The following is an 18,585-nucleotide window of genomic DNA, read 5'->3' on the forward strand; positions in this document are numbered from 1 at the left end:
CTCAAACCATTGTGTTGCCCCGCCCAAAATATATCATTTAATAATTAAATTAATATTGTAAACATGCAGGCGACTAGTCAACGAATGGTCCTAAATGACGACTGCTGATCAACTAGGAAAATTTAGTCGGGGGCAGCCCTAGTTTAATATATGTACCAAAAAACAAAGCGAATTCCTTGTAAGTGAAAACCTACTTGGCAATAAATCTTAAACTGATTCTGACATACGTAAATTTGGCCCTGCGAACTCAAGCTCTTCAGTTTACCCCCAGTTTATCACCAGCTATTGTCAGCACTATAAAGACAACATTTTTCTTCCCCAGAGAGGCCATTCACAAACATCTGTTGATACTCCAAAATAAAGCCAAAGCCAAAGATTTATGCTCTTTGATTTAATGTGGTGACCTGAGGCAGTGCAGTCTCCCACCCTACCTCCACCAGACGGCGCCTTGAGGATACAAGCCCTGTCGTACATAAACATCAGCTCAGCTCATACATCAGTTTCTGCCATTGACTGGTTGGTCCCTTGAATACTGCAAGACTAAGAGAGAATTTAGGAGAGATTCCTCATTTTCAGTCCCTTCCCTAATCCTCTGTAGGGTCAAAGGTTGCGTCCCAATCAGGGGATTCCCAGGTGGAAAAATAAAGGAAAGGAAAATAAAAGAAGAACAAGGGATGGGAACACGATAGAGAACAGAAAACGTGTAAACACTGTTTTCTAGTCTCCTGCCTGTATCCTCTTACTACAGAGTGAGGTAGAGCCACACAGAGGGTCTCTACACACTGGTACTCAAAGGGGTCATTCCTTTGAGGGGCTGGTTTCCATGGCAAGGGTTGCCGTGGTGAGGGGGGCCCTTGATGGTCCCAATGGGGGCAGTAGGCACAGTCAACACTCAGTTTAGATAGGAGGATACTTGTGAATGAGAACCCACTGCAGTGTAGTATGATGATTGCATTTATGTCTTTCATGTATTACTATTTCTGTTGTATTATTTGTTCATATGGAAAGACAATGAATGGAGATGATTGTGCAATAAACTGATTATTACCTTCACCAAAAGGTTATGATTTCATTTCTGTTTGTCAGGAGCGTTACTTTAAAGCTACTGGCTGGATTTTCATGAAATGTGGTGGAAGGGTGTAACGTTGGCCACAACAGAACTCATAAAATGTTGGAGAGGATCCAAATCATGGGGTGGATACATCATTCATTTTCACCCTTGTCAACATTACAAGATTCAGCAGCTTTGGAAGAGGTCTGCTCTCTCTGAGTGCATGGACGGATTATAAGACGATGGGTCCCTGGGTACATATATGCAAACGGCCCCATCACCCCTCCTACATAGGAACAAGACACATCAACTTTGTGGTGGTTTTGCCTCTCTTTTTTTGTTTTGCATTTACTGGTAATCATGTTTTTTGTGGTTTTGTATCTCCATCTGTTTGCCTTGCCCATTTTTGGAGCTATTTTGTGTCTCTTTGCATTTCCTTTACCCCTTTCCACCAAATAAGCTCCGGTTCTTGAACCGGTTCTGTTAAGGACTCTTGGAACCTTGGTGCTATCTGGCAAACCAGCCCGTGTTTCCACCAATTTTCATCAGAAACGTTGTGATTAAAGATGTGTCATAAACAGACGGTGTTGCACAATGCACAATCGAAATTAACAGTAGTATCAAGACAGCAGATTGCACTGATTACCTGCGAACTTTTGTTCTGTTATCACAGATATTTGCTTTTATTAAAAAAAAAACATGGACCAACTATTAATATTACTGTATGCTCTTTTTACTTAACATCTCTGTTGCTGTCTTCTCCATCCTCACTTTCAATCTGAAGAATATGAAGCACCAACTGATGTCGTCAGTGTTTGCACTTCAAGTCAAGTAAAAACTGCTCATTGTTGGTTCCAGCTGGAAACCAACTTTTTGGGTTCTGAACCACTTTATTTTTAGTCAAAATGCTCTGCACGCTAAAAATTAGACGCGGGAACTGGATTGGAACCAGTTTCATGTTGGTGGAAAAGAGTATTTGTGGTCTTTTTGTGTCTCTTTATGGTCAGTTTGAATCTCTTCCTGGTTGGCACATGTTAATTTGAGTGACATTTAGCGGGTGAAGGCCAGAGGGCCCCTGACACATTGTAGATCCGTTCAATAGTCCGTTCATGTCTGAGTGCCCTTCTAGTTAAAAATACTACAGACTGATTTTCTGTCATTTAACTACTCAACTAATCTTTTCCAGTGTACAAAGGTGTGTAAAAAAAGCTCTGCAAAGCCAAAGTGGGAAACCTGACTGTATGTGTGGATTTGCCCTCAATGACATGCCTTCATCTCCATCTTACTCCATCTGTTACATATGTAAGAGAGGATGTTAGATTTGCTGGTAAGTCCCTCTTCAGACACATTCAGTGGCGGTCACAGTAAAAACCCTTCCTGGAAGCCGGCCAGGAGGTCCACTACACACACTCAGCTGCTGTGTTCCTGCAGTCCAGTTAAAAACAGCCTTACAGGAACGTGATGTACCATCAATGCATTCATGCCGTCCATCTGTTTCTACGTTTCACACTGGCTTTACAGAGCTGCTGTGTGTGAAGTTCCTATGAACTGGGGGGGTTTCCATTCATCCGATATACGGCCCTGACCAGCAGATGCACACAGGAACAGAGATGGACACACTAACACAGTTAAGGAGATGTTCTGGTTTTGTTTAAGAACCCTTGGAGACTTAATTCCATGACATGAGACTCCTCAATGGATCAACTGAAATTGAGATGCAATAGAAGAAAAAAATGTTCTCAAAAGAACATAAAGAAACCTGATATATAGAGACTGCATGTTCTAACATTACAATGACTTCAACAATGAGGCTCATTGATTCCTCCAGTACACTTCACCCAATGTTTCAGCCCACAGCCGCTGCCAGTCCACTGTTTGCAGAAGGATGGGGAGAATACAATCTAGCTGTTTAGCTCCAACATCTGGAAACCATAAAGGCTCAGCACTACATAGCTTAGCCGCTACGCTAGGCTAACTGGAGGGTCCCTGGCCCATTCAGGAAGACGCTAAGGCTCATTAGTGGTTTCTTCCCACCGTTGGCCCAGGTCAGGGTCCGAAAAACCAGACTGGCCTCCAGTGTAACTGCTGCATGTACTGCTGCTTCTAGTGCATCATTTAGGCTACTATTAAGTCTCAAAATAGTTCTGACTTCGATGGACAAGTGAAAAAAGAAATTTTTCCTACATGGTTTTTCAAGATCTCAGGGAAACAAAATTAAACATCTTTAACACTCAATACCACCTGCAGTTTAAAAGCTAATTTTTCCTTGAGGAATCCTGACCGCCAAAAACACAGTTTGTTGTCTGTCAATAAAAATGCAATTAAAAGTTCCTTTAGACAGCACAGCCAATAAAATCCAGCCAAGCTTTGGTGCTTTGCAAACATTAAAACAGATGCAGGACCCAGCTGGCTACATATAGAAACAGACCCAGCCATAATATTATCCAGAATATGTCAACAGCCCAGTTGCCTGCATTCTCGTGCGCCAATTAGGGGTGTGAAACCGCAAACAGTAATTTAAAGCTGAACTATATGTCATAACCCTGTGAAGACAGAGACGCATAAACTTCCTGTAATAGCTCCGTGTGAACATCCAGCACATTTTTTTCTTGGAATGTGCTTTTGGGCACTTGTCCACACAAACTGCTCTAAATAAAGAAAGCTTTCTAGAGGAGGGAAATAAGTTTGAGGCACATGGATCAACACGCCGTGGATTTGCTGTACGCCAGCCAAGTCGACCTGTACAAACTGTGGTAGGCGGTGTTCTTTGTCTCTCAGAAATAAACCTCTTTCCTACTCACTCCCGGTCTTCCGCAGCCTCTTATGTACAAACCCGCCATTATCGCGCTGACCTCACGGATTAGCTAACATGGTTATGACACAACTTCAGAAGTGAGAGCAGCAGAGAATATTACGGATGCCAATATCTGAGGAAGTTGGTGACGGAGTGTAAGAATGCCCTGAATGAGTGTCCTCTCTGTCGAGGGGCACCATCCGTGAGGAATGCAATGTGACACTGGCTGTCAGGGTTTGTTTGGGAGACTGGGTGCTAGTCAGCCGGAGATGGAGATGGAGATGGTACAAGGGCAAGCAGGCTGGGTGAATGGTTAGAAAGACTGTCCTCTACCAGGGAGGTCACAGGATGGATCTCAGCGCCAGATACACAGTGTTTATCATACGCCATAAACTCTGCACCTGTGTCTTCAATAGTGAACTTCAAGGGCCTTCATTTTAACAGCTGTTTCGACTACATCTGGACTGCAGATTTTATGTGCTGTTTGAACGTAATGCAATACAAAATCTGTGCTTTTTCTAAGATTTTGCCACACTAGCCACTACAAAGTGGCAACCTCCAGGGCTGGAAAAAAAGCTGGCTTCAAAAGCGAGTCGTCCCCCATAGACCTTGCCTGATATCAGTCAGAATTGTAAACTTGTTACACTCGGTTTCCATCTTCAGTCTGACATTGCGTCCACTCTAACCGATTTCTTTAGTGATTGGTGAGGGAAAATCAAATCCCCCTCCCCTGGAGACCAAGATATGTGCCTACACTAAGGTCATTTTAAGTCCACACAGTAGAGTCCACATAGTAGAAACAAACAACAGTACAAACAACAAAGTAAAAACAAATATAATGTTGGGAGTTATTAAGAAGACACGTTGATTTAGAACAGCCTCGACAGCATTGTCCATCTTGTCTATAGCATTCGTGATTGTTCTTATTACTCCAGTGCACTGCTTAATAGAAGACTAACAACAGCCTGACAACTTTAGCTGCCCCCGTTAGTCGACCAGACAGGTCATTAGTCGGCAAGATTTCATCTGGATGTGAGTGGGTGGAAATCACTTCACACGACAAAGAATCTTCTGTTCCCGCATTTGACGTAAGTTCGGCAGGTGAGTATTGAACATACCACCATTTAGGCAACTATGCTGGGTTGCAGTCTCTAGCTTGGGCACAGAACAGCAAGCAAGCACTGTCCATGCAATGAGCCGCAAGCACCATTCAACTTTTACAAACTGACTCCTGTGAAAGCTGTCTTCATACTTCATCACGTCAACTGACCAATCAACAAGCAATAAGGACCACATTTGTAAGGGAAGAGAGGAGGTACGTAAGTGGTAAGTCTTATTCAGCATTTGGTAAAACCAGAAGACCTTAAAAAGAGTCGGATGTTCAGCTTTTTTGGTATGAACATTTTCTGTTAATGGTTATAAGCCTGGTTTTTGGGAGCAAAAACATATTGTAGGCGTAGATTGCAGGGGGCACACTGGGGACATGTCCCACTCAGTATTTAGAACGTGTATTCGTCACCCCAATAAAAACTTGAGAACTTTTACTTCAATGACAATAAAGACATTTCCATCATAAATTGGTGCATAAAAACTCACCAGGATGCAGGAAGTTAAATTTCCTTTCCTTTCAATCCCCCACCTGCGTCATATGTGCCCCCCCAATGTTGAAATGAAACCTACGCCTTTGGGTTACGCCTACGCCTAGGGTTAGTCAAATATGGCCTCTTCTGGCTCCAAAAATCCAAGATAGCAAAAGTCACAATGCCAAACCAATAACTGACGTCACGGTGACTCTGTCCATTATTTTTATACTCTATTTTTGTACACCATCCTTCTTCTCTTGGTTAAGAGCTCTGTTTTTCTCAAAGACAGTGACGCCTTGCCTTTTCAGTGTGTAATCAGTGATTCATTCTTGAAAAATGGATGATGTTGGTGTACAGGTGATAGCAGCACAACACTTCACACTATCAGCTTTTTGATTTACTCCACATCCGTAATTTCATTCCTCTACGCCCATCAAAAAGCACTCTAGTGTGCCAGGAATCAGTGTGTGTGTGAGCCTGCTCCACATGCAGGTCAGTGGGCCGTTTGGTTTGTCTGACGTATGTGAATTAGATTAGGTCCCTCTCACAGTCAAGACTTAATCATGGACTAAAGCACAGTTCTGCCAGCTCCCATTAGACACCTGTAGAGCAAAAAGGCCTCAGACGGGAGGAGCAGCAGGGGACAAAGACCTCAAACACCTGTGACGATGGCACTAGACCACACTGTGTTCACCTACTTCCCAGAGCGCACGCAAGCACACACAAAAGAGATCCATATCACCACTGACATACCTCCAAAACCCATCACGGCATGCACATAAACCAAACACTCTCCTTCACAAATAAGCAAAACAGAGTCCAACTATCAATCCACAAACAAATCCAGAAACTGATCTTTATGCCGAACATTGTTCCAAAACAATTCCTTCCCAGGAGGAAGGAAGCACCAGCCAATACAGCGTGTCTTAATTTCAGTGGAGCACAGAGTGGTTCTGTGGTTTCAGGATTTTGACGGCGCACCTAACCAGAATTGACGTTGGGAAATATACTTAACGTTCCCGCGTGGTGCATGGAGGTGGATTGGGTTTCCCAGTGGTTGGAAAAGCACAAAGTGGCTGAATGTATGGCTCTCACACACATACTGTACATGAACGCAGGAGGAGTCCACTAGAATTAAATTTGAGATTTAGATAAGTCGTATTTTCATAGCTTATGCAAATAAACACACAAAATCCAACCTGTTGTTACGTGATTAAGGTCATTTCAATTACTCCATCGGTGATAAGACACAGCCCAATCTGGTCGGATGGAGGTTTGTCCTTACAGGAGGCAAGTAGGTGAAACCTGACACACGTCACGATACACGTTGTCAACACCTATTTGGCCCGAACTGAAAAACACATAATCTACATTTAAATAATGAACTAATGTTTCATTTAATGCCACTTTTTCTATCTGTGTAGTCATATGTATGGATTTCTGCCCATTCTTTGCAATGTATGTTAGGTTAATTGACAACCAACCTCCAAGGTTTGCCTTAAAGGAACAGTTTGGATCTTCTGAGGTGGGGTTGTGTGAGGTAATTATCCATAGTCAGTTTATTATAGACAGTAGATGTCTGTCGGCATGGTCCAAGTTTGGAGGAGCAGCAGACGGACTGACACAGAAGCTGAGCAATGCACTGCTGTGGATGGACGCAGCAGCAAAACGTCTTTTAGCCACCTAAAAAAATGATTATCAGTTTAAGTGTACACTATATTGAGAGTATTTTCACCAGTTTACATTGGTCTACTGCCGTCTGGCTTTGAAGAGAGATAAAATCTGATTAAACATCCAAAAGGGTGTATGACTCTTGGCTTTAAATGACTTGCTAAGCCTCAAAGCAAGAAACACTTGAACACTTAAATCTCATTCAGTCTGAGTCAAAACCCACCATATGATTGTACATCATCAGCATGTGAGGGTGTTGTTTTCATTATATATCTCCCATACCCGGGGGTTTATGAGACAGCAATCAGAATGTGCCGACACAAAAACTGGAGCGCAGTTTCATGAGAGTGTTAATACCTTTTCACAAAAGGAATGTTTTCACATCCAGACATGGGAAATCTGTGGTTCCTGTTTCTGCTCGGTGTGTGGAGGCTGAGGCGACACTGAAAGGAGGCAGGTCTGGAACAGATCCATGCTTAATGGAAGTCTGGGCTTTTCTAGATCATTATCAGTGGCTGAATATATGTATAAAATAGACATCACCACCCATCAGGGCTTCCGTTATAGCCTGCAGACATGAGGAATCAGGGCTGTCATAACAGAAATTTAACTTAATTCAACATAAAATACACATCAGTGCAAGACACCTTTTGCTGATGCAAGCTGGTGATGACTGCAAGGGCAACTGGCTGTGGCAGACAAGATGCCAACTACAAGCTGGGCTACTCCCATATCCACAAGCCATGGCCATGGGCAAGACATGAGCCAATATATGAATGCGCAAATATGACTTCAGTTAAAATTCTCTACACATCTACATGTTAAATCCCCATCCTTTCCTCACAGGTTAGTCTGCTCTCCTGTGCTGCAGTGAATAGCTGGGGGGCAGCGCCGGTTTCAGCACCATACAGGCGTGGACCAGAACAAAAGGCGCAGGCTGCTGCAGCGGACAGAGGCGCACCAGGACGCAGCAACACAGCCACAAATAAACAGCGACTAAAACGCAGTTTCACACATTTCCACACGTGCACACACTCAATTTTTACTCTTAAATCACTTGAAAGCCACAGTGAGTTAGAAACTCCCTGTCGAGATTGCGCGCCATCATTTTACATCTCTAAATCCACGCATAACTGTACATCACACACATACACATACACACAGCTGAGGATTAGTGGACAGCAACATTAATGTACTTTGACTTTTAATTTTAAAGAAACTTTTACAGCTGCCTGTGCTGCATTAAAATAACTGAAACTCTACATGCATGCTTGTTGGTATTTATTATAAGGCAAGTAAATGACAAACAAAGAGCTTGAGCTCTTACCTGGAGGTTTAGGCTGCTGAGCGGCACTAATACCCTTGTGTGTGTGTGTGAAGGCAGAGAGCTGTAGTGACAATGAGAGCGGTATGGGGCCCTCTGATCCCTCCCATCGCAAATTAAGCTACCGTAAATGCAGCAGTGTAGGCGCAGCAGGATTATGTGGATGTGCATGACAGGGCAATCCCTCCTATATGGCATATGTGCAACATTTTTATGAGTGTAAATGCAACAAAGACATGCAGATATACACTGATATGAAGCCAGACAGGTGCAAGGAAACGTAGAATCATGGTTAAAGAGGGTTTTGCATGTCTATAATGTGCTACTTTGCTGAAAGGGGATGCACTGTGTCCGCAGTAGAAATGAGTGCAGAGCTGAAAGCAGCGGGGTGTGGCTGTTGCTGAGGAAACATGGAGAAGAGAGGGGGGGAAAGGAGAGAGGAGGAGAGGAGGAGAGGGAAGGGGATAATGTGGATGCGATGCCAAGGGGAGAGTGGGAAGGAGGGGCACGAGAGAAGATGGGAGGAAGAGGGGAAGAAAAAGGAGGGGTTGGAAAATGCATCAGTGAGCAATAGCTGCACTTCTGTCCTCCCCAGGTGAGGCGTGGTGGGGATGCCGTCTGCCTCCTCAACTGGCACTGATGTGGGTTTTTTGGGCATCAGGGAGTCAGACTGGCATGCTGTGCATATTCAGGCGCATACACCACATCCACAAAGAGTGATACATGGTACCCAGACATTGCTACAGCATGCTGTACCATATAATTTATAAAACTGAGAAAGCTGCTTTAAATCTTCCAGACACATTCAACAGTCTGCTGTTGCCTGCTGAGTGTGCTGCATTGGAATCAAATGGACACTTGGTTATTTTTCATTTGTCTGACCCATTTATCCATCCATCTGCTGCCACCTATTGGTGGGTGTGAGGAAATGCACAGGGGATGGTGTCTCGCAAGTTTTTCTTCAGTTTAGGAGATATACTGGGAAGGGTCAGTTTTTTTTCCCCAGATGGGGACTTGAACCGACGACCCCTCTGGTTCCCAACCCAAGTCCCTATGGGCACTTCATTTACATCAATTCATCTTTAACTCTCTCAATCACATGCCTCAAATTCACACCCTGACATACTCTCAAGATCTACCTGTAATCTGATGTAAAATATTAGTTTATTTGTAATATATGTCTCAGATGTATGGAAAAAGCATTATCTTGTGAGAATGGAAATCTGCCTCCCCTCCTTGCTTTACAAAATGGCTAAATGACATGGTTTCTTGTCTACATCTTGAGGAATTTCAGAACACTCTGTCCAACTCCCTCATCAAGTTTTATAAAATGTGGAGACCTTTTATTGAACATATCAAAAAGATGAGGACTCAAGCTGACTAACCATATTGGACTACTTCCTTGCATTGGACTGTACACTGTGCTTGGGTCATACAAATAAACTGTGTCAATATCTGAACTTGCAATGAAGCAAAATCCTCATTTGGGTAGCTGTGTTCAGTCTCTTACTCTCAGCTCTGAAATTTTCTGTAATTATTTTCCATATTACAGGATTCAGACACATAAATTTGAATATTCTGTTGATTCTGAAAAATACTGCACAGTTAAACATTGTGTGAACTTCATTTATTTCATCAGGTGGACAGCCATAGTTGGACAATTTCAGTGTTGACATAAAGGCACATAGATCTGATTAATTAATCTTTTATGCAGCTACATACTCAACACAATATCAATAAACAACCCAATCATTTACAAAAATACTTTCTGGCTGGAATCTATTATTTTTAGTGCAATATATACAATATATTCTATACACACGACTACCGCTACAGTGAGTGGACAGAAGCAAACATAAAAATAAGTTGTTGTTTTTTGTACCAACAATGTGAAATACAACATGTTTGACTGAGGTCATTGAAGGTTTTGTTCATACAATGCTTAGCATTTTGTGCTCTGTCTATTTTCTGTCAGCCTTTAAAATCAACAAATTTAATTTTCCATCTGTAAGAGGTAGGTCATTCAAGGCACACGGCATTCATGATAGACTATTACCCTTGAAACCTTGTGCAATCATGTTAGCTAGGTAACCCTTAATTACTGTGCAGCACCGGTTTATAACAGCGAGGCAAACTAGTAAGCTAACAGTTACGTGCTATTGATACACACTGGCCAGTAAGCTGTATTATTATTTCAAGTGTACCAACATCCTTGTGAGCCACAGTGGATTGCTTTGTAATTTTTCGAGCATGAGATTCAGAAATACCATCCACTTCAGAGACAAACATGATGTATGAATGAATAAAAAGGTAAGTTTATAGATGGCACTTTAGACTGCCCTACATTACCTTACTGTAGGCCCAGTTTAACAAGCAACTTTCAACAATAGGACGATATGCAGTAGGGGTCCCTGCTCTGTCTAAGAAACCCCAGAGACACCTGCTTTAACCCAATTTACACAAATGGTGAACTAAGAAAAAACACCTGTGCAAAGCATCCCACTTTCCCCAGTGCGCCTCCACCGTGAAAACATCCAAAGTTCTCACTTCTGGCTGACGATGGTGCGGGCGATGAGCTCTTTCATGATCTCGTTGGTGCCTCCGTAGATAGGCTGAATACGGGAGTCCACAAACGCCCTGGAAAAACAAAGCGAGACAAGTCCAGCAACTTGTAGAAGGACTGGAATACGAACAATGTGGCGTTCTTCCCTGATGTTATACCGACCCTCTGGTACACAGCTTATGTGGTACTTACTTGGCAATGGGGTATTCCCACATGTAGCCCCAGCCTCCGTGGAGCTGCAGGCACTGAGTGGCCACCTTAATCTGGAGGTCAGAAGCCCTGGAGAGAAGGTGAAGGACATTAGCAAATGGCTGCAACATAGCCTGTTTTTTTTTAAAGATGAGAAGCTAACACATTCTCACCAGAACTTGGCCATGGAAGCTGTTGCGGCATCCAGGCGTTTCTCAGCGTGGAGCTGAAGGCAGTTATCTATGAAGGATCGGCCCACACAGATTTCAGTCTTCAACTCTGCCAGCTTGTGTTGAACAGTCTGTGAAGTAAAATTAGATGCAATGATATTTATTCTCTTACGTTTTGACTGGTATGGAGCGTGTGATGAAGATATCTCAAAACAGTAGCTTTAGGTAAACCTTAACTTCTGAAACTCTTGTCTGCCAGTTACAGTTTAAACAGTACATAACACACAGGTAAAAACACAAGATTCAGAAAAAACCTTGTTATACAGACCTGGAGATGAGCGACCGTCTTGCCGAAAGCTTTCCTCTGCATCACGTAGTTCCTGGTTTCCTCAAACATGAACTCACAGCTCGCAATGGCCATGCCAGCAATCACCAGACGCTCCTTCGCCATAAAATGATAACAAGATTTACTATCAGACAGGCTGAACCGAAGCAATTACAGAGTTCCTTGGGTGGAGGTATCTCTGTAGTAAAACAAGAAACAACTAGAAACAAGTTCATGCAGGCTCAGATTACCATTCGAAGTGTTTGACAACATTATGGAAAGGATCCCTACAGAGATAGACCTTTCTGTTGAAGAGAAAGATGCTTTTTGTTGAACCAGAAACCGCCATCACCAAACCCACCAGACTCCATTCAAGTAAAGTGATTTTAGCATGTATAGAACCAGCATTATTTCACATTTAACTGTATGAATTAAGGGTTTATTTCAACAAACCAAGAGTTGGTGATTGTTGAAACAGTGGAAAAATGAACCAAGATGCCTTTTGTGAGTTTCATTTTTTTTCTGTAGACTTGGGATGAGGTGTGTTTTATGATGATAAAATTACTGTTATTTCAAATGGGGTCTGGTGGGCTGTTTGTGGTGAAACAAAAAGGATCTTACTCTTTAACAAAAAGGTCTATCTCTGTAGGGATGCTTTCTATAATGTTGTCAGACACTTATAACAACAATCTGAACCTGTCAGTGGCAAAAATAAGCACTTTTAGTGGACATAAATTGATGGTGCACAATTGCCCTTCAACGTCACATTGCAGGGCGTTTTGTGGCTGTCAGATGCAGCCCTCTCGCTCAATGCTGGAGCAATTTCAAAAATAGTTGTTCCCATTAGTCACTTAGACTCAAATGCATGGTAAAATAGGGTTCAGGTAGAAAATACAATAAGTTACCCTTTCAGTGAATGAGTTCAACATTTTCCTGTCACCTGAGGCAGTTCGTTCATCAGGTAGTAGAAACCCTTGTTGAGTCCTCCCAGGAGGGCGCTAGCTGGGAGTCGCACATCCTCAAAAAACAGTTCAGCTGTGTCCTTTACAAGAAGAAGAAAAAAATAGTGAGATGACAGAATCACAGTCTCCTGACATCAATCTTTCACATGACCTTTAGCAGGATTGAAGAAGATTTAAGGAGCTCCAGTACCTGGGCCTTCAGACCGATCTTCTCCAGCTTGCGTCCTTTTTGGAAGCCCTTCATGCCATTCTCCACTAGAAACAGACTGATGCCATGTGCCACTGACTTTGCCTCACGGTTAGTCACAGCCACAACCACCACTAAGTCAGCCATCCAACCATTTGTGATGAACACCTGGAAAGGTGAAAGCGAAAAAGAGTTCAGGGTGATGTTGAGATCGGATGGAATGACAGTTTTGCTTTTACAGCTCATTACCTTGCTGCCATTGAGGATCCAGTCGCTGCCATCCTTCTTGGCGTACGTCTTCACACCTTGAAGATCACTGAAAAGATAGAGATGCCGTGTCATCAAAGCTACACAACACCATCGCTGATGTTTCATCTATGCTCGAGTCCTGACCTGCCTGCTCCCGGCTCTGTCATGGCAATAGCGCCGATGCATTTCCCAGCAGTCATGTCAGGGATGAAGCGTTCAATCTGTTCCTTGCTACCATAGTTGGAGATGTAGGGCATGACGATGTCGGAGTGCAGGAGAAAACCCGGCCCTGAGCAGTTGGAGTACATTCTGAAGGGCAAAAAAAAAAAACAAACAAAAAAAACCCCCCTGATTAAAAATAGTTTGATCTTTGATATGATGGATGTTTTCAAATTTCCAAAGCAACTTACTGCTCCTCCCACACGACAGCCGCAGAAAACACGTCTGCTCCGATGCCACCGTGCTCCTCTGGTATCAACACTCCTAGCATCCCTTGCTCACCAGCCTTCTCCCACACCTCCCTGCTCACCTGACCTGCCTTCTCCCACCTGGAACATGGAAAAGGGGATTATAGTGAGGTGGGAAAGTAACTGATTAATTCTGCATTTCTTTGTGGTTGTTCTGAGCATGTGCCATGCTTCCACCTACTCCTTGTGGTGTGGAGCCACTTCATCTTGAAAGAAGCGCCGGACACTTTGTCTGTAGATATCATGGTCCTCAGTAAAGATCCGGCGGGTCCCGATGTCCATCAAGGTCTTGGCACTGGAGGTTTCTAGACGGGTTGATGGGGCAGGCTGCCCATGATCCTGGGCTTGACTGTGCTGTAGCCTGGGAGGAATTACAGAAATGTAACCAACCATACTCTTCTTGAATGCCAGCAAGTGGCTGATTTGGCAGCCCATGGCAAATAATTTCACTTTGGTAAAGCAGCAGGTGATCATGGATAGTTTGATATTGTAAGTTTAAGATGCTAACATTAGCATGACAGGCAGGCAGAAACTAATGTTTATTCTCATCATCATTTGTTCCTGTTTGATTATCTTCTCTATTAATTGTGAAATGTAAAAAAAAACAAACAGACAATAACAAAGGAAGCAAAGTATAATTTCCTAAAGCTCAATGCAATGTCGTCAAATGTCTTGTTTTGTCCAACTAGCACTCAAAAACCTAAAAACAGTCAGATAATTGTCATATAAGACAACAACTAAAAACAACTAAAACTAGTGCATACCCATTGGTAGCTTTGTCACCTTCTACCTATGCCAATCCTCAATGCCTATGTGCAGTTTCACATAGATTGACCACGTCAGTGAGCAGAAAAACATGGGACAGACAGAATGACTGACTGACTGACTGACAGAATGACACACTGACAGTTTCTGTGATTATGTACAGCAAACCATACCATGACTTAGTCATACCAAAAATTAGAAAAAAATAAATAAATAAATAAATAAATCAGCCAAAGGGGGAGCCACAGCGAGTTAAATTTCTCCAGTCACCTTGAGGCATCCTGTTCTACATATCTACCAAGTTTAGTAAAAATCAATATGGCGGTTAGGCCTAGATCAGAAATTAGTTCTCTAGCGCCCCCATTTTGTTTGATGAAGTGTTTTTCAAAAAATTCAAAATGGTGGAAAATCTATATAGCCGGAAGTTATGGGTTCTAGGCAAATTTGTTCCTCATGAGGAGAGGCATCTCTGTGCAAAGTTTCATGTCTCTACGACATACGGGGCATGAGATATGCCCATTCAAAGTTTGCAATTTCAATCGGTTGCTAATATGGCCCCCCCATTCGCATCCTCCCATGACCCTCTACCACTGTGCCAGATTTCACATGGATTGACCAAGTCAGTGAGGAGAAAAACGTGGAACAGAGACACAATGACACACCCACAGACAGAGTTTTTGTCATTATATAGTAAAATTATTAAATATTAAACAGTTCCAGATGTGTTTATAAGTCGATCCTTGAACTTATTTGAACCCTTTCAGCTCTACATGCGAGTTTAGCAATTTACACAATTGTACCGGACATATTAACTTTGATTTTTTTACTTTCCTGTCAGAGCTTCATAACTATGGAACATTCTCCCATTGGAAATAAGAAACAGTGACATCCATCACACATTCAAACAAAGGCGCAAGACCTGTTTTTCAGACAATCAGACATGAGAAAATCCTGTGACTTGTATCCTTTTATTGGTTTTAAAACATCTTGCCAAAGGACTGTAGTTGAAAATTAGCCAGCTGACCAACACAATGGGAATTTTCTTTCTTTCTTTCTCAAATGCTAATTCTGAATTTATTTTTTTCAGTGTACATAAATTAAGATCCAAAAATTCAAGATTCAGAAAAATATCAAATTAATTAATAGATGTTTGGAGTTGAGTTTTTGGATGTGAATTGGACCAGTCAAATGAGCCATTAACCTAAATCTGATTTTTGAAAATGATGAAACTTGAATTTTTTTAGTCTGAATTCGTGAACATTGAATACAGTACATTAAAATTCAGCTTTTGACATTGCAACAATATTTTAACAAACAATGAATACTTAATATTGAAATTTAAACACCTCTGAAATCATAGCATTGAAATATTTTACTGTGAAAACCATGAATCTGAATTTATTTATGAATTCGAGTATTTTTCCCCTCAATATTCACAAATTCAGATCCAAAAGTTCAAGTCTCAAACCTTAGAAAAAAAAAAAAATAAAATAACAAAATAACAAATTAAAGTTACATTTTTGTATCTGTCTTTAGCCAATCAAATTACAGCCACCTGAGTCTATTTTTTAAGATTCATACAGTCGAATTTTTGGATCTGAATTTACAAACACTGACAAAAACATAACTAAAACATCTCATATTTTAATTTCAAAGAGGTGAAGTCAAAAACAAAATAAAAATTATATTTTCAAAGTAAAAAAGTTTAATGCTACGAATTAATTGTTGGTTTTCTGATCATATCAATATTAAGTCAACAGTTGCTCAAAAAGTGACAACACAATGTCAGTGTGCCAAAGGTTGACTTCAACAGACAACTGCACGTCCGCTACAATCGATAAAATATACTATTTTCCAAGAGTGCAGCAGCCTTTCAATATTTAATATAACCGATGTTACTCGATAAAACTCAAACTGTGTCAGAATTCCGCATTTCTTGAAGTTAGCCATTAGCCCACTGACACATAACTCCACTTTCAAAGTAATATATCATTATAAATGTATATATATCATATAATTTACCTTGCAGCAGCCACAGAGAGCACCTGTCCTCGCCCAGAGACATTTCTCAGTCCCAAAAGACAAGTTTTGCTGACATATTTAAGAAACATCTTGGATTAAAGCAGGAGGACGATGACACTGGTCACGTAGAGAGGTAGAAGCAAACAAGTCAAAGATCGTATGAGTAGGCAAGATGGATCATAGACATATATACATAGACGCCGCATCGACTGCCTGAGCGCGTCCTCGCCGGCCGCCATCTTGGATGGGTCTCGCTTCGCCTCCACAGTGCATTCACTTCTACTGAGGAAGGAGCTGTATGCACAAGTAAAATACAATAACTCGCTGAATTTTCGACTGATTTTCACGCGGTTTGGTTTGTTACAAACGGCACACATGTAGTTATGATACAGGATGCTTTCGTACATTAAAAATGCGGGATTTCATGCTTTAATACTTCCTACAGATAGCAACAGCATGTTATTTAGGTCACAACACAGTTATTTTATTCACCTCAACCCCAGAGTGGGATATATATATATATATAGATAGATAGATAGATAGATAGATAGATAGATATACACACACATATATATACTGTTTCAGCTATCGCACTGAGACCTGCCATCTTCAGAAGTTTTCTGATGACTCTGCTATAGTTGGATGTATCACCAAGGGTGATGAGGATGAGTACAGGGCTGTTGTGGATAACTTTGTCACATGGTGTGAGCAGAACCATCTGCAGCTCAACGTGGCAAAGACAAAGGAACTGGCGGTGGATCTGAGGAGGACCAAGACACCGGTGACCCCTGTTTCCATCCAGGGGGTCAGTGTGGACATTGTGGAGAGCTATAAGTACCTGGGGGTACACATTGACAATAAACTGGACTGGGTTAAGAACACTAATGCTCTCTACAGGAAGGGCCAGAGCCGTCTCTATTTTCTGAGGCGACTGAGGTCCTTCAACATCTGCCGGACTATGCTCAGGATTTTCTATGAGTCTGTGGTGGCCAGTGCTATCCTCTATGCTGCTGTGTGCTGGGGCAGCAGGCTGAGGGTGGCGGACGCCAACAGACTCAACAAACTGATCCGCAAGGCCAGTGACGTCGTGGGAATGGAGTGTGACTCTCTGATGGTGGTGTCAGAGAGGAGGATGCTGTCTAAGCTAAGAACTATCTTGGACAATGTCTCACACCCACTCCACCATGTGCTGGTCAGGCACAGGAGTACTTTCAGTGGGAGACTCATACCACCAAGATGTACCACTGAGCGCCACAGGAAATCATTCCTGCCTGTGGCCATCAAACTGTACAACTCCTCCCTCTGAGTGGCCCTGTGACTATTTCACACACTGCAATAATTTAATCTAACTTGTGCAATAACCCCATTCACCCTGACTGTATATATTTTGTTTGTGTAAATAATCTTGTTCAGTCTACAATATATATATATGTATATATATATATTTATTTAAGTTTATGTTTGTTAATAATTCCTGTTTATTTAACTCTATATTTGTTAATACTAATGTTTAAATTTCTTATATTTTCACGTATCTTTCCTCTCTTGCAAGGAGCAATAGTAACATAAACAATTTCCCCTCGGGGATCAATAAAGTATTTCTGTATTTCTGTATTTTAACACAATATACACAATACAAAACGTAGTATAGCATATTAATAAATTTATTAATATATTTTAATAAAGAAAAAGCTCTATTGTTGATTGAGTTTATTTCTTACACACACTCTCTTTTATACCCACAGCCATCAGACTTAATAAATCTTCGTTAAATAGATGATCTTACAGACTTCTTTGAAATTTTCTTTTCGGGGATTATTAAAGTTATTCTTATTACACTGACTGCTGTGATCCCTCAAAAGTAGTAAAAAACATTTTCAGTATTTACATAAACACTGAAATTAATTTTGGTATTGGTATTATAACTATGAAAATGGGACTGTGGTCAAGATAATTTGAAAAAAGATACAGAAGGATGAGCAGCAGGGGATATTTGCAGCACAGCTGGTGGAAAAGTGAGTATGTGCACAAAGGTGTGCTAGGCAAGGCAAGGCAAGGCAAGGCAAGTTTATTTGTATAGCACAATTCAACACAAGGTAGTTCAAAGTGCTTTACAGAGACATTAAAAGCAACAAGACACCATTTAAAACAATAAAAACAGTCGATTGAAAAGGGAAATAGAAATTGAGAATGATAATGATAATAATAAAATACAGTAACATAAAATAAAAACAGGCTCAATACATTGAACTGTCAGGATAAG

General features: G+C 41.6%; 2 protein-coding genes across 9 annotated transcripts in view; both read right to left on the reverse strand.

Annotated features, from left to right (window-relative positions):
• The window catches only part of LOC125884725 (microtubule-associated protein 2-like), a 78,450-nt gene extending 69,945 nt beyond the window's left edge, over window positions 1-8,505 (reverse strand). For all 8 annotated transcript variants that reach the window (XM_049569856.1, XM_049569862.1, XM_049569861.1 and 5 more), the window contains exon 1: window positions 8,427-8,505. The gene's annotated coding sequence lies outside the window, so the exon portion shown is untranslated. The remainder of the gene's footprint in view (window positions 1-8,426) is intronic.
• Window positions 8,506-10,028: 1,523 nt separating this feature from the next.
• Window positions 10,029-16,464, reverse strand: acadl (acyl-CoA dehydrogenase long chain). The gene is made up of 11 exons (XM_049569873.1): window positions 16,323-16,464; window positions 13,717-13,896; window positions 13,479-13,616; window positions 13,213-13,377; window positions 13,069-13,135; window positions 12,823-12,987; window positions 12,611-12,712; window positions 11,674-11,787; window positions 11,349-11,476; window positions 11,179-11,265; window positions 10,029-11,060 (listed from the first exon to the last, which is right to left on the reverse strand). Exons 1-11 carry the CDS (start codon window positions 16,409-16,411, stop codon window positions 10,967-10,969), a joined length of 1,329 nt encoding a protein of 442 aa, XP_049425830.1. The 5' UTR covers window positions 16,412-16,464; the 3' UTR covers window positions 10,029-10,966.
• Window positions 16,465-18,585: the final 2,121 nt, after the last annotated feature.

This window comes from Epinephelus fuscoguttatus, linkage group LG24 (assembly GCF_011397635.1).
Source record: "Epinephelus fuscoguttatus linkage group LG24, E.fuscoguttatus.final_Chr_v1".
NCBI classification, from domain to species: Eukaryota; Metazoa; Chordata; class Actinopteri; order Perciformes; family Serranidae; genus Epinephelus; species Epinephelus fuscoguttatus.